Consider the following 15,526-nt stretch of genomic DNA (forward strand, 5'->3'; position numbering starts at 1 on the left):
TTTTCAGAGAGACAGACAGATAAAGTGCTTATTAAATGCTTACTATGTATTAGGCACTGTTTAAAGAACAATATTCTCAGGAAAATAGTTGGTTGCCTACATTTATAACAGAAGGAAATGCTAAATTTTGGTTAGAGATTAGTGAAAATAAAGATGCCATTCCCCCCTCCCCCCCTCCAATCACAAACCCCTTGAAATCTATCATTAAAAACCCTTGGTCTATATCAATCCCCTCATTAAGAAACTGGAGGATAAGGAAGTTAAGTGACTTGCCCAAAGTCACATAGGTAGTAAATGAGAGGCAGAGGAAGGATTCACTCCCGTGCTCTCATACTCTCAATCCAGTGTTCGTTCTCTTGCATGATTTCTGCCTCCCTAAGCACTTCACACATAAGGTGTTCAATCCTGACAAGTTTTATAAACACAGTATATAAACTTGAACTATACAGTCTGAGTAGCCACAGTGTTCTATTTGCTGTAATAGGGCTTGTGCTCATGTCTTGTTGTTTTCCCCATCTTGCAAGGCAGGTGATCTGTCACCCCTAAACATCTTGCTGGGGTACATATTAGCTCATATACAGTGCAGTGAAGCAAGAGTGTTTCAGGTGAAATATTAGGAGATCTAAAAAACAATTTCAAAACTACAAAGCCAAAAATGCCACCAGCATTGTTTGGGAGAGGCAGCTCATTCCCATGGCAGAGTAACAAACTGTAGACATTCTGAAACACAGAGAATGCGAAATCTGTCTCTAGTCCTGTGTGTTCTTAGGAAAGCATTCACAACTTTTTGCTGGGTCATTCATCAATACTTCAAGCCATTTCATCAGGTGATTTTAAAAGCTTCAAACCATGGCACTCATGAAAATGACCAGGAGAAAAATTTATAGAATAAAAACTATTGTTTTTCAGGCTAAGAGTGTTCCAGAAATGGTAAAGCCTTCTCCTGTCATTGGTATCTGCAGGGCTCTTCCTCTCCCAGTTATGAACATTTAAAAGTGAGCCCATGACTGCATCCATCTAGAAGGGGACCTAAAACCAGGACAGAAGGCAAGTGGCCTTGAAGCTAGAATGAGGTCTCAATCTTATTTTCTAGTATGATTCCTTCTGAACCATTTAATTACATTGGTTGAATTCTGAATGTTAGTACTCTATCAGCACCCACAGTACCTGCCTGCTTCTGGGTTTCCTTCTTTGCCATTCATTGGGTTCTGTTCACTATCTTGAACTGCGCAGTTTCCATATGCTTTGCTGTTCTATTTTTTGTCTTTGGGCTCTGCACTGCTCATGTCAATTAGCCAATTAACAAGAATTTATTAAATGCCAACTATGTTTCAGGCTGTGTGCTAGGCACCAAGGCAAATTATACCTGATCACAAGGGCCTTACATTCTAATGGGGGGAGTTCATTGCTCTCTGGCTCTTCCTTTACCTGATCTGGGGTTTAGGTTCTGGTTGCTGACCTATTTGGCTCCATTGTATCTTCTTGCTTCTTCCTGTTTCTAGTGAATTCTTGAACTTTGGATATTGCCCTTTTATCTGGACTGGGTTCTTTCACTTATTAGCTGTGTGATTTTGGAGAAGTTACTTAATCTCTCTGGGTCTCATTTTCCTCATCTGTAAAATGAGGGGGTCGGAATAGGTGGTTTCTGAGGTCTCTCCTAGTTCTAAATCAATTACTCTGTGACCCATGGTACACACCTGCCCTCATTTTTAGAGCAGGGTAGAGAACTTGTGGCTTCGAGGCCACATGTGACCTTCTAGGTCCTTGGATGTGGCCTTTTGACTGAGTCCAAATTTTACAGAACAAATCCTTTTATTTTATTATTATTATTATTTTGGTGAGGCAATTGGTGTTAAGTGACTTACCCAGTGTCACACAGAATAAATCCTTTTATTAAGGGGATTTGTTCTGTGAAGTTTCGATTCAGTCAAAGGGCTGCACGTGGGGAACTAGATGGCCACATGTGGCCTTGAGGCTGCAGGTTTCCCGCCCCATTCTAGACACCAGATTCTAATTTCCTGACTAGGTTCATAGGACTGGCTTATTCCTTCCCATATTAACAATCACCCCAATCCATTTCCTGACTTGGTCTATGGGATCTTCCATACCCCTTCTGTATAACTAGAGTCCCTGTCATGGTCTCTTCAAGCTTGCCTTGGTTTCTTGGTGTCTATATTCCTGTGTGACAGATAAAAATGTTCCCCAAGATAGAAGGCTTAGCAGACAATTGAAAGTTTCCATATCTCAGAACAGAAATCTAGCATCTTGTCCCTCAGACAGAACTGTGGGTGATTTCAGAGGGAACTTGGTGGAAGCATGGAAATCTCTGGAACAGAGAAAGTCTAGGGAGATTCATGAATCTGTACAAAAGTGACAAATTCCCTTGGCAAGGGTGAGGTCCTGGAAGTTCAGAACTTGGCTGCTGTTGCTTTGTTTTGGGGGCAGCATGGGTTCAAGATTAATTGTAAATTAGGTTCTGAGAAACCTTTTTTGGGATTATTGACTATGGATGTAATTACTATAATGGCAGCAAATGCTGTAATTACATCAAATGGCATAATCTGTATAAATGTGGTACATATAAGGAAATCACTAGATTGCATAATTGTAGCAATGTGATGGTGCTATAAAGTTTCTAGTTAAATTCAATAAGAAAGCGTACAATACCAAAGCACACTGTTTTAAGATTGTGGGAAAAGGAATTAGTACTGGGAATTTTGGCTAAAAGAATACACTAAAACTAGATAATATTACATGATCACAATGACATAATATAGCACTTCATAATTTATAAAACATTTCACACATATTATTTCATTTGTTCCTTGCACCAATCTTGTGAAGCAGGTAGAACAATTATCACTTCCCCCCCCTTTTACAGATAAGACAACCGAGGCTCAGAGGGGTCAAAGAATATGCCTAAGGTTACACAGCAAGTGACACAGAGCTAGAACACAAAACCAGGTTCTTTGACTCCGATTTAAATGCCCTGTTATTCCAGATTAAATACTTTCAAAGTCCCCTCTTTTCATAATCATGTGTTAAATTAAATGGTTTGCTAAGAATGCAGAATAATTTCTCATCTGAGGTTCTCTGTTGAAAATGAGGAGTAAATCCGAAATAATGTTGATAATTTCCTTCAGCCCCAGAAGCATGTGTCCAGGTTCATTTGCCAATTACTGGTTCCCCCATTTCGGTCTGAGAGAAGCCCAAAGCAGAGATTAATATACTGGTAACTTTCTATTAGAATTGATAATAATGAGTTTTCCTGTGGTGTATGTCTCCACATCATTTTTAAAGATACCTCATTTAGCTAGAGGATATCCTTGTAAAATAGTAAATTTTATAATACTTTCCCAGCTGAAGCGAACCGAGTGAGTTTCTAAATCAGCAACACACATACATACTACATAAACACACATATGCACACAGAATTTTAAGAATTTCTAACTTACTGGTCAGCCCAACAATTAGAGCTCCTCCTTACCAGGCAGAATCAGAAGAGGAATGAGAAAGGGCAAATTTTGAAAACATGAGGAGAAAGTATGCTGTCTTCAGGCCTGGTGCTTTTCTTGATTTAATCATACTGCTGTAAGTCTTTCACTTGTGTGATTTTCACAAAAATTTAGAGCAGGATGAACTCTCCTAACACACCATAAATTTAATCCTCATAAGTGAATCCGTGACTAAACAGTAGCATAACTATGCATTTTCTTCCCTTCTAGCAATTTGGGTTCCTCTACTACTGCTAATTCAACTCGGTCAAAGATATAGACAAAATCTATCAATCTCTAAATACATTTACCAGCCTGTTCACTCTTATCAACGTTTTAGGCTGTCTCATGAGAGAAAATTCGGGTTCTGAGTTGATCTGGCAGCTGCATGGAGATATAGCAAATGATGCTTCAGCAGATCGTCATTTAGCCTGCTGGCTCTCAATTTCTTCACATGAGTGAAACTGAGTCTCAGAGAAGTTAAATGAGTGTTTTAAAAAAGTGAACGTCATTCAGCTGAAAACTATCAGTCACTATGATTCTGTGAATTCTGATTTAGCTTCCATTAAAGATTCTTATTTGCACAGAGCTAAATTCTTTTCAGGTGGGCCTATAGGAACTTTTTTCATACTCTCTGGACTTGTTGGTCCATGTTAATTGGGATAGTTTTAATAAATGGTGTATTAGCCAAAAAGACCACAGTGTTTTCTGAGAGGGATATTAGAGATTTATTGGGAAATCCTTCTTAAGGAATCCTTTTGAAGCTACAATTCCAATGGGGCTCTTAAATTTGAATTTTGAAAGTACAAAGGAGACAGAAATGAAATGTAACTTTTTAATTTAGTCTATGGTAACTTGGCATTAAGAAATAACAAAAGGACATTTATTCTTTTGATATGGGATCATAGCTTGAGAGCTGTAAGGGACCATCTATAGTACTCATGGGATCATATTTTCATAGATTCAAAGCTAGAAAAGCTCTCAGATGAGGAAACTGAAGCCCAGAGAGGCTAAATGATTTGTCTAATGTCACACAGGTAGAGCTGAGATTCACACTTAGGTCTTGTAACTCTAAGTTCAACGCTCCTTCTACTGTACCATGCTGCTGCTGTGTTATATAGGGACACTACTGATAAACATTTATAGAAATGGACATCATCATTAGAACCACAGAAAAAAAATTATAATGGTACCAACTTACAGGCTTTGGAGTTTTCCAAGGAGAAAAGAAACCTGAAATAAAGAAAACAAAATGTAAACTTTAAAAAAAAACCACATCATATAGCATTAGTCCTAAATAGTTCAGTGTTCAGATTTTTTACAATCTATTCTTCTCATTATAATACATAATGGTATGCAATTGAGCAATAAAAGTAATAATAAATGAATAATTTAAAATTGTCTAACTTTATAGCCTATACTAAAGATCTCAAAGAAATACACTGGTTTTACCTAGTGATATTTTCTTATTTTACATCTGGGAAAATCAGAACACTGAGGGGTTACTGCTATTCTCAAGTTGTAACATTCAACAATGACCTATGGCCAAAGTCTCAGCTTTCCTGACTTGGGCTGACATTAGGCATGACTGCCTCCTACATACAGCAATGAACACCATAGTATAAGAAAATAAATACGGTTTTTCATAGGAAAATGCTTTTCCTATGAAGAAATAGGAAAAGTAATTTTTTTTGTAGTATATAATTACAAGATTAAGTTGGCTGGGTAAGTGTAGTATCAAAATGTGGTAAGAGTATTAGATTTAGAATTAGAAGATCTGTGTTCAAATCCTAGCTCTGCTACTTATCCCTTGTGAATTTGTAGTGTCTTAGGTTCAGTGAGTTCTTAGATTCTTTCCAGCTCTAACCCTGAACTGTCCTTTGGGTGTTCAAAGGGCCTCAATTCAATTTCTGAATAACATATTCTAAGTAACTGAAAAAAAAAGTATGCAATCTCAAAAATGAACTGGCACTAGAAATGAATATCTTTTGGATACCGGAGCAATAATTTTTCAGGCAATGGAACTCTCTTTGTGTCACAAATGACAAAACTGATTGGGCTGATTCAAATGACAACTGAGACAGCAGCCAGATTTGCATTTTTCAGTTGGGTATGAAATATCATATGAAAACAGACAAAAAGAGGAAAACTTAATCATAGTTTGAGAAAAAAAAAAGACTTGAAAAAATAGTGCTGACAATAATCACTGTCCTTAGCCTCTCTCTCAATGAACAAATTAGCCACAACAGATGCCGTTTTATAAGTCTAAGTATTTCCTCGTCACACCACATTCTCCCACTTCGGCAATGATATGTCCAAAGGAAAACTTTCCTCAAAAATAGCATGCTATGTTGAAAATATATGCATATTTCTCACCTACCGAAAGTTCAAGACCTGTAGTAACTAGCAGCAACAGAAAACTTCAACTCCTTTCCATTTATAAGTAGCATCTAAGGCAGTGTGGTTTTCACTAAAACCTAGTGTGTCTCCCCCCTTCTTCTCTGTCTTTAACAGCTTAAACTTGTTCGAGTTTATTATAAGTTAGATTAATTGGTTAGGCTAATATTTGTCAGACCTTTAAATAATGTGGTCAAAGCTTAAAGGAGAAGCATCAAGAAGAGGATGTGCAAATCAGTCTATGATGCACCAGAGTTCTCTTTCAGACACCATTACCCTGGGTTCTGGTAGCGAGTGTCTCTTTCCTAGCTTAGCTTCTCCCTAAAAGTCACCACACCTCCAACAGAAAATCAAAAAACCTGATCTTTTCTCTTTTTTCTCCACTCGGTGCCAAGCAGACAGGAATCAATTTCCTTGCCACTCCCCCGCCCCCCAGTGGATTGTTAACTGTTTTTTTTTCTTTTTTTTTGGCTAGGCAATGGGGTTAAGTGACTTGCCCAGGGTCACACAGCTGTCATGTGTTATGTGTCTGAGGCCAGATTTGAACTCAGGTCCTCCTGAATCCAGGGCCGGTGCTCTATCCACTGTGCCATCGAGCTGCCCCTTAACTGTTTTTCTAAAGTACATAGAAAACGTAGTGTTCAAGTACAATTGCAAGTGGCCATCTCATATGAAATACAAATTTCTCTATTTGGTATTTTAAACTCTTCACAAGGAAACTCTAATTTATCTTTCTAGACTTATTTCTCATTTCTCCTCTTGACACACTATGTTATAGTCAAGCTTGACATCTTGTTCCCTATAGTCTATATTCCATCCTCCACCTCTATGTTTGTATATAAGCTATTCTCCACACCTGCAATGCTCTCCCTCCCTATCCCAACACCTTGGAATCCCTAGCTCCTAAATGGAACTTAAGGCTTTGTACACAATAACAGCCACATTATGCGATGACTAATATTGTTAAACTGAACCCTTCTCAGCATTACAAGAATCTAAGACATCTCCAGAGGCCTTGGGGTGGAAAATGCTGTCCACATCCAAAGAAAGAGCTATGGAAGTCAAATCGCTAGCACTTACTTTTACCTTCTGTTGAGTTTGGTTTCATCTTTCTGATGGTTCCTCCTATTGTTTTTAATTTTTACTTACAACTTCACTAATGTGAAAATATATTTAATGGGTATGTAAATGTAAAGCCTATATCAGATTGTGCACCATCTTGGGGAGGGTGGGGGGGGAGAAAGAGGGAGAAAAATTTTCAACTCAAAAGCATATGGAAGTGATTGTTAATAAATCAAAATAAATTAATGAAATTTAAAAAAAAAAGAAAGAAATAATGATTTAGACCAAGGCATCAAATATACATGTGGTTCACAACACTCCCATGGCCCAAGCCAGATTAAAATGTAATTGAGAAATATTTAACAAAATAAGTAAAAATACAATAAAATGTAAATAATGTTAATATTTAATTTCTTAGCCAATGTGCACTTGAAGAAATCCTTGTGTATGGTTTAGTGGTCTTTGTCTCTATTAGAGTTTGATAACACTGACTTAGAAAACTGGAGGTACATTCAGTGGTTATGGTTAGGCCTTATCAATGTAACAAAAATTATGATGACTTAAATTAATTTTCAGATTTAGGGCTACTATACAAATCAAAGTGCCAAAAGGGTACTTTATGGAGCTAAAAACAAATGATAATAAAATTAATTTAGAGGAAAAAAAAAGAAAAGATTATCATTAACCTCTGGGACAATAATGATCTTTTTTTTTTTCTCCTATCACCTTTTGCATGAACCTGAAGTGTTAAATGCAGTACTCTAAAAAGACCATATTAACTCTGTTTGAATGATATTCTGAGGCTGAGATGTTAAGACTTTTTCTTGTAAATGGGAAAAAAACAATCAGACTCCAAGTCAATTCTCAGAATATAATTTTGGAGCTCAATGGAACATTGGTGTTCACCTGGTCCATTGCTTTCATTTTTCAGATGAGAAGACTGACCCTAAGAAAGAAGAAGTGATTTGCTCAAGGTTATACCGCTTTTGAGTTGTGCTGGTGCCTTGACTAGATTGTTGGACCTGGAATCAGGAAGACCTGAATTCAAATCCCATCTTTGGCACTTACTAGGGCCATGCCTCTGGATCAGTAACATGATCTTCGTCTGCCTCAGTTTCTCCCATTTATCCCCCATAAAACTGGGATAATAACAGCATCTACATCCCAGGACTGTTGTGAGAATCAAATGAGATATTTCAAAAGTGCTTTGTAAACCTTAACGTGCTCTATAAATGCCAGTTGTTACTCCTCCTCCTCCTCCTCTTTCTCTTCCTCCTTTTTCTCTTGGTCTAGAGTAATTACACGTTAGTCGTGTGGCCGTTCTCACATTTTGTGAGATGTGTGCAGCTTCTAAATCCTCGAATGTAGCACTAGTGAATGTTGCTGATTTGCAGGGAAAGTTGAAATATGATCATGGAGTTTTTGTGATATCTTTCCTTTCCAGCTATCCTCACACCAGAACCCTGTTTGTAGCATGCCTATGAAAGAAAATTCTGTGAAATGCTTTGATTTTTTTCCCCTCCTCCAGGATCTTTTCTAGAAATAGACACGTATGCAGTGGAACACTTGGCAGAGAATTTTCTCACAATTTGTGATGGGTTAGCCCCATGGGGAGCCCAGGAAATAATCTTAAAGGATATCATTTTTCCCATGGCAAAATGCATAATCCTGTGCCCTTTTGGCAGTGGAGCTACCAGAACTGAGACGAAACTAGGGAACTGAGAAGGGAGACTGTCATTTAGCTGGGCCTCCCTTCAGAAGCAGTTCCTGAGTTCTCTGAACTACTAAAATTATTTAATCTAGTCTGACCTATTATCTGTAGGCCAAGCTCTAAGTCTCTTTCTGGCTTCTAGTATGGAAGTTTCTGGGATGATTTTAACAACAGGTTGGAACATGAAAGTAACCTTGCTCATCACAGAAGCCTTCAGGCACTGATAGAGCAGCTGACTTTTCTAGGTCACACTGTATTTGGATGGGGAACACTTGAGCTGGTCAAATGGAAGCAACTTGACTCAAGAAAATAATGATGATTTATTTTTAAAAGGCTTATAATCATAAAAGTAAAAAGCAATGTTTAGGAGAACCTCCGGGTGCCTTTGAAAAATTATCCATTGTTCTGTAAAAATGGAAATGAAAGGAGGGAGACAGAGAGGCTTTGCACTGTCCATAATACAAAAATAAAGCCAGAGTTTGTTTGGATCTGGCAGATATCCATAATAAAAGTGGGAGTGTGAGCCAGGGCAGTAGAGAACACTGACTGGGCATGTCTCTTAACCTCTATTTACTTTAGTTTCCTCAACTGTAAAATGGGGATAATAATAGTACTGAGGGTTGTTGTGAGGATCAAATGAGACAATGTTTGTAAAATTGCTTAACCCAGTGTTTAACACATGGTAGGCATTACATAGATGAATTTTCCCTTCCCCTTCCTTCCCCCTCTTTTGCTGATTTTTTTCTTTTCTTTTTCTTTTCAAAAAATTATTATGCATATATACAAATGCATGTACATATTTGCTATTTGTATATAAAATTATGTGTATACAACCTATATGTTATTGTTTTATATGTTTTTATGTTGCATATGTTTTACACATATACCCACATATAGAGACATACATATGTGTATACATATTCATATGTGTGTATTACGTGTGTGTGTGTGTGTGTGTGTGTGTGTATGCATGCAGAGTAGAAACTTGGGGAAGTGAAAGGTGAGAAAAGGAGTTGTTCAGGGTGCTGAGAGAGGAAGGAGAAAGGGTAGGGGGTAAGCAGCACAGGATAATGGGAATCCTTTCAGTACACATTTCTTCAGACACTTCTGGGCTCCTGTATGTTGCCTGCTACCCTCTTTTCTTCTGAGGGTGCCATGGATTGGCCTACTTGCTTTGTGTCTCAGTACCACTTTTTCTTTTGTTTCAATTTTGTCGATAGGGAGAAGATTAGGGGATATGGCTATTATGTTCAACTATTTGAAGAATTGTACAGAAGAAGCATTTTATTTCTTTTTTTTGTAGGTACAAAATGTTATAAGGAACCATATTTCAAATAAAGGCCTTTTAAACAAATGAGGCTGTCTAAAAACTACCTCACTGGTAATAAGTGCTCCATCACTGGAAGTGTGCTTAAGTTGAAGCTAGACAATTTCTTGTTGGGGATATGTTAGAGACAGTTACTGTATTTGTGAGATTGAGTATAGCCTCAGTGGTCTCATGGGTCCCTCCCAACTCCAAAATTCTATGATTGTACATATGAGCAGGTTTCCTCTCTTCCCTAACTGAATGAAGAACTGAATATGGTCTATGAACAGCCCTTCTGAAGTTTTCTAAAAGGTTTTTACTGGTAGTGCAGAAAAAGGAAGCAAAGTGTAAAAAAGCTCTCTCCAATTGCCTTTATCCTTCCCCCCCCCACTTCAGGCTCTTTAGTGAAAAAGAAAATCATATAGAGATGCTAATTATGACTGTTTATATGGAAGGACAGAGGAAATATTCGGAGAAAAAGGAGACTTGGGCTAGCCTGGGGGTTCCATCAAGAGAGCAGAGGTAGAGGCTCTGGATGAATGAACAAGGCCTTTGGCTTGAGGTCGGGGCAAGATGGGGTGTTGGGATGAAGTCGGGACACATTGTTACTGACAGAATAGTACTAGGGTAGGAGTGGCCAGGAGCAATTGCAGAGAAGAATGGGAAGCAGTGCCATGCTTGCTTTCTTTGCTGCCATCGTTCAGGTCACTTTACAATCCTTCCCTGAACCAGCCCTGGGTATGTTGAAAGGTAGAGACTGGAGAATGAACAGGTGTGAGGAAGGTGATCCCAGGGCTTCTGAAGGGAAATGAGCAGCTAAGTGAGGAAAGAAACCCTAACTAGAATAAATGAGGTGACAAGAGGACATAAGATTTAGAGACAGGAAAACCTGAAGTAAAATCTGGTCTCACATTGTGACCTTAGGCGAGTCATCTAACTTCTCAAAGCCTCAGTTTCCTCATTTGTAAAATAGGGCCAATAAGAGCTGCTATCTCACAAGTGAGCTATGAGTCTCAAATGAGATGATGGGTATCAAGTGCTTTGCAAAACAAGCACAACTGTAAATCAGGCAATGAAAACATAAAGTGGTAAACTAGTCCGGCAAGTGAATCAAAAGCAGACCACACTTCAACAAAAAGTGCCTGACACTTTGAAAATCATTAGAAAAGGATCTTATTGTTAACTTCCATGTTGGCATTTACATAAACCAAGCATATCAATGAAATGTTACATTTTAATAAATAAATCATGGGAGAATATCTGGCTGAGCCTTTGGAGACCAATTAAAAATAAGCATAGCACCAAGATACACAATCACTTTTGCCCTCATGGTAATCTGAAATCAGCAAGGGCAAGGAGGTGATAGAGCTTTTCCTTCTTCCAAAAGAAATAGTTTTATTGTCAAAAAATCTGGCCTTATAAGGTCTCAGAGGATCCCATTTTGTGCAGAGACCTTTACTTTTTTTTTTCTGCTCATAGACAACCTTGACTTAGCTATGGTTTCTCTTAATGGATGGGCCTAGACGCTACTTAGTCAACATCATCAATAACAGAGAAGGGACCTTGGAAAAAACAAAACAAACCCCAGAACTGAAAATCTAGAGCTTTCTGTCAACTTCCAGGTAAGTACGATTTCAATTTATAGTAGTTGATCAATGGTAGAGTTATTTTGAAAACAATATTAACTCACATTCATTTAATTCATTAAGAGTTGCAAAATGCTCTCACATCTACGCTGTGAGGTAGGTGTTATTATTATGATCCTCATTTTACATGTAAGGAAACTGAGGCTATTTAGAGATGAAGTGATTTGCCTGGATTTATACAATTAGTAAAGCCTGAGTGAGGTCTTCCTGACTCCAAGTCAAGTACTCAATCTTCTCTTAATGCTTAGTGCCTATATTGACAAAATGCTCAATGTTGCACTAAGAAACATGTTTAGGACAGTTCAGATGAATGAACAACATCCTGGTAAACTTTTGTGAGCAAGTTCTTCTATTGAGGATTTGTTTTTTTTAGTCCATAGTCCAACAAAACTCTTCTATAGTCATTCTATTGCCCATTTCCATCACCTTTTTTTTTTTTATTTTTAGGCAATTGGGGCTAAGTGACTTGCCCAGGGTCACACAGCTAGTAAGTGTCAAGTGTTTGGTCTAAGGCCAGATTTGAACTCAGGTACTCCTGACTTCAGGGCCGGTGCTCTATCCACTGGGCCACCTAGCTGCCCCTTCTTCTGGATTGAGTAGTACCGCTGAAGGGCCAGAATGGAGCCCCATCCACCCACCTGTGAGAGATGATCTCTCAGAAGTGAAGCCTTCACAAAGGGTCAATAGTTCTTGTTAAATAGGTCTTGTATTGTTGCCCTTCTGACCTTGGAACCCACCCCCCTTTTTAATAGCCCTACCCCCAACCTGAACTGCTTGCCCTTGAAAAACTTCCTGCCTTTTCTTGTTCCCCAGCAAACTTGTGTAACTGCCTTTGTTTTCTCTTGCTGGGGAAGATTTCCGTGAATAGATTGTATGCCCTGAAGCCCAGCCAATGGGATAAGGGGAAGGAGGTTAGGGAGGAGGAGCTCGCATTAGGGCATAAAGAAGGCTTTCATTCTGAAACCAATGTGTACCCTCCTGGCTGGCAATGGCGACTAGGGGCAGTACCCTTTCTCATGAGAAAGCAATAAACTCCTTTCTGCTTTCAAGGTATCTAAGTCTTTGTTTTTATTTTGAGTAAGTGGTCTCTGTTCCAGACACACCTTAACCATCCTCAATTTGGAATTCTCTGTAAATACTAAAAGGGCCCAAGGGGTTCCCAAGATTGTCATTTCTCACTAAAGGCAGGAATTTTTCAGGATATCATCATATTCTCATTCAGATGTTTCCCATTTGCTTCTCTCAGCTCTCTGGTCATTTCTCTTATCACTTCTCACCAGGCATCTCCCAGCCTCAAGTCTCTCTCTTCTCTGATCCATTTACTATTCATAGTAAATTCAAATACACAGAGGTCTATTTATGTTACTACCCTACTCAAGAATGCCCACAGGAGTGTCTAGAGGGTATGTTGCTGGTCCAGGTACAGTATAGAGCTCAGTTTGGGTGCTAACTTCCCTGAGGAGAAAGGGAGAACCAATGGCACTGTATGCCGTAGGATGTGCAAGGAGAAAGACTTGAAACAGGGAGTCCATTTAGAAGGTCATTGTAGGATGTGCAAGGAGAAAGACTTGAAACAGGGAGTCCAGTTAGAAGGTCATTGTAATAGTCCACATAAAAAGTAAGAAGTAGCCAAATTAGATTGGTGGCTTAGTAATGGAAGATAAGGGATCATCTGCAGGAGATGTCATGGAGAAAGAAATGCCAAAAGTTGGCAACTGCTCTGATATGTAACCCCAAGAGAATAAGAGTGAGGAGTCAAAGTGATGGGGGATAGGATTCATGTTGGACCCCTAAAAGGACCCCAAAGTCCCTGAACCAAGTCTCTGGTGTTTACCTGAGGCACCCGGCCCATAATCCTTTTAATTGCCCTTTCATTGTGGCCCTCATTGTCTTCACTTGGCCCCACCCCAGGCTATTTTGCTACTCCTTAATTCCATCTAGACCTCTTCTCGGTTACCTCCCAGTCACCCCAAGCTGTTGTCTACTCCTTCATCACATCCAGATTTTCCCACAGTTTTTCTTATATAAGGGTCCATCTTGCTCCCATTAAATTGCTCAGATTCCTTAGGAGTTTGGCTCATTTGTAAATACAAGCATCAAAAATACACAGGTTCTAAAAAAACCCCACCTATTTCTATTACCGAAACAATAAACCTTGTCTCTGACTGAAAGAAGGCTTGAGTTGAATTCTTTCAAGGCAGAACTGACACCTTTTGCCCTTGAATTTTGGGGTTCCCAGCACCCCTAGACCACAACAAAAGGTTATACTGAGGTTTAGAAATAGGGTAACTGAAAGGAGAGAAAGTTACTCTTAAAAGTAGTGGGCTTTCAAGGGAAAGACAATGACTTCTGTTTTAGATATTAAATTTGAGAAGCCTGTGGGAAACAGCTTGAAATGTCCAACAGGCAGTTAGCAATTTGGGACAGGGATTGGAGCTTAGGAGGGAGACTGGGACTGGGTACACACACACACACACACACACACACACAACACACACACACACACAGATAGATAGATAGATAGATGGAGATAGAGATAGATATCTACATAGACATATCTATATAGGAATAATATCTGGGAATCGTCTGAATGTAGATGAAAATTAAACTCGTATGAGCTAATGAGATCATCAAGTGAGAGAATAGAGAGATAAAAAAGAAGAAGGCCCATTGCAGAACTTGGGTGATACCTACAGTCCATGGGTGTGACATGGCTGAAAACACATCAAAGAAGACTGAGAAGGAACAATTAACACACACCCAAAAAAGAGAGAATATTCAGAAGGTGGATGAACAATGTAAAATGCTGCAAAGAAGTCAAGAAAGATAAGAATTGGAACAGCCCATTAGTTTTGGCATCAAAGAGATCATTGCCAACTTTGGAGAGAACAGTTTTAGTTGAATGATGAGCTCAGCAGCTAGACTAAGAAGTAGAAGAAAGCAAGTGAGAGTAGAGGAAATTGATGCAATGAGTATAGATAGCTTTTTCAAGTTTAGCTGAGAAAGGTAGTAGAGATATAGGATAATGGTAAAAGGAGATGGTAGGATTTAGTGGTAATTTTTTTGAACTACAGAGGAGACTTGGGTGTGTTTGTAGGCACATTCTACCCTCAGCTCCCTCCCCCATTATTCTATTCCTTTTAGTATATATATTTTATGTTTAAGACATCAGTGATGTGTCTACTCCCTCTCCAAGAGACTGTAAGCTTTTTGAGGGTAGGATTTCCCCACCCCCCTTTTTTTATCTTCACTGTCTAGCACAGTGCCTGACACATAGTAGGTACTTAGTAAATGCTAGTTGAATGAATAAGTTCGTTTTAAGAATGTGAAGCAGGTGTTCTTTGCACTGAACTACTCTATCATAAATAGTTTCCAAAATATGTAGGCTAGCAGATACTATATACCCCACATTTTTACTTCAGATGAAAGTAACTCAGATATTCACATATAGAAGGGTATACTGGGTTGGTTTGGTCTTTTTTTTATGATTACTTACTTTTGAATTTATGGTAGGAAATTAAATGGCTCTGGTACTCTAAGATGTTTCAACAAAAAAGAAAGAATAAAGTCAGTGTCAGTCTTTCATCCAAAGGGATTGTGTTCAGTTCGGGGGACTCCTTTTCCGACTCCTGTGAACACCTTTCAGTATTCAGAAAAATTTTCAGGTGAGAAAAACAATTTATATAATGTTCCTAAAAGGAAAAAATAATTAAGGTTTTAGGAGTTTTTGCTAGGGGCTTATTTTGGGAAAAGGAAATACTAATAATAAAGTTAATTTTTAATCAAAAAACCCTCCTAATTTTCAAATACTGGCAAATAGACCCAAGCTTTCCATAAAAAATTCCGCCCTTAGTAAATGTTGTAAGCCAGCAGGGTAATGAGCTAATTTCCACTAAAACTAGTTCAATGC

The 15,526-nt window shown here is 38.6% G+C and overlaps 1 protein-coding gene across 6 annotated transcripts in view; it reads right to left on the bottom strand.

Annotated features, from left to right (window-relative positions):
• Positions 1 to 15,526, bottom strand: part of MAGI2 (membrane associated guanylate kinase, WW and PDZ domain containing 2) — a 701,300-nt gene that overhangs the window by 239,026 nt on the left and 446,748 nt on the right. For all 6 annotated transcript variants that reach the window (XM_020984495.2, XM_078154538.1, XM_078154537.1 and 3 more), the window contains one exon: positions 4,696 to 4,727. In XM_020984495.2, the coding sequence (XP_020840154.2) occupies positions 4,696 to 4,727 (32 nt within the window). The remainder of the gene's footprint in view (positions 1 to 4,695; positions 4,728 to 15,526) is intronic.

This window comes from Phascolarctos cinereus, unplaced genomic scaffold (assembly GCF_003287225.1).
Source record: "Phascolarctos cinereus isolate Bilbo 61053 unplaced genomic scaffold, phaCin_HiC Scaffold_1;HRSCAF=81, whole genome shotgun sequence".
NCBI lineage: Eukaryota > Metazoa > Chordata > Mammalia > Diprotodontia > Phascolarctidae > Phascolarctos > Phascolarctos cinereus.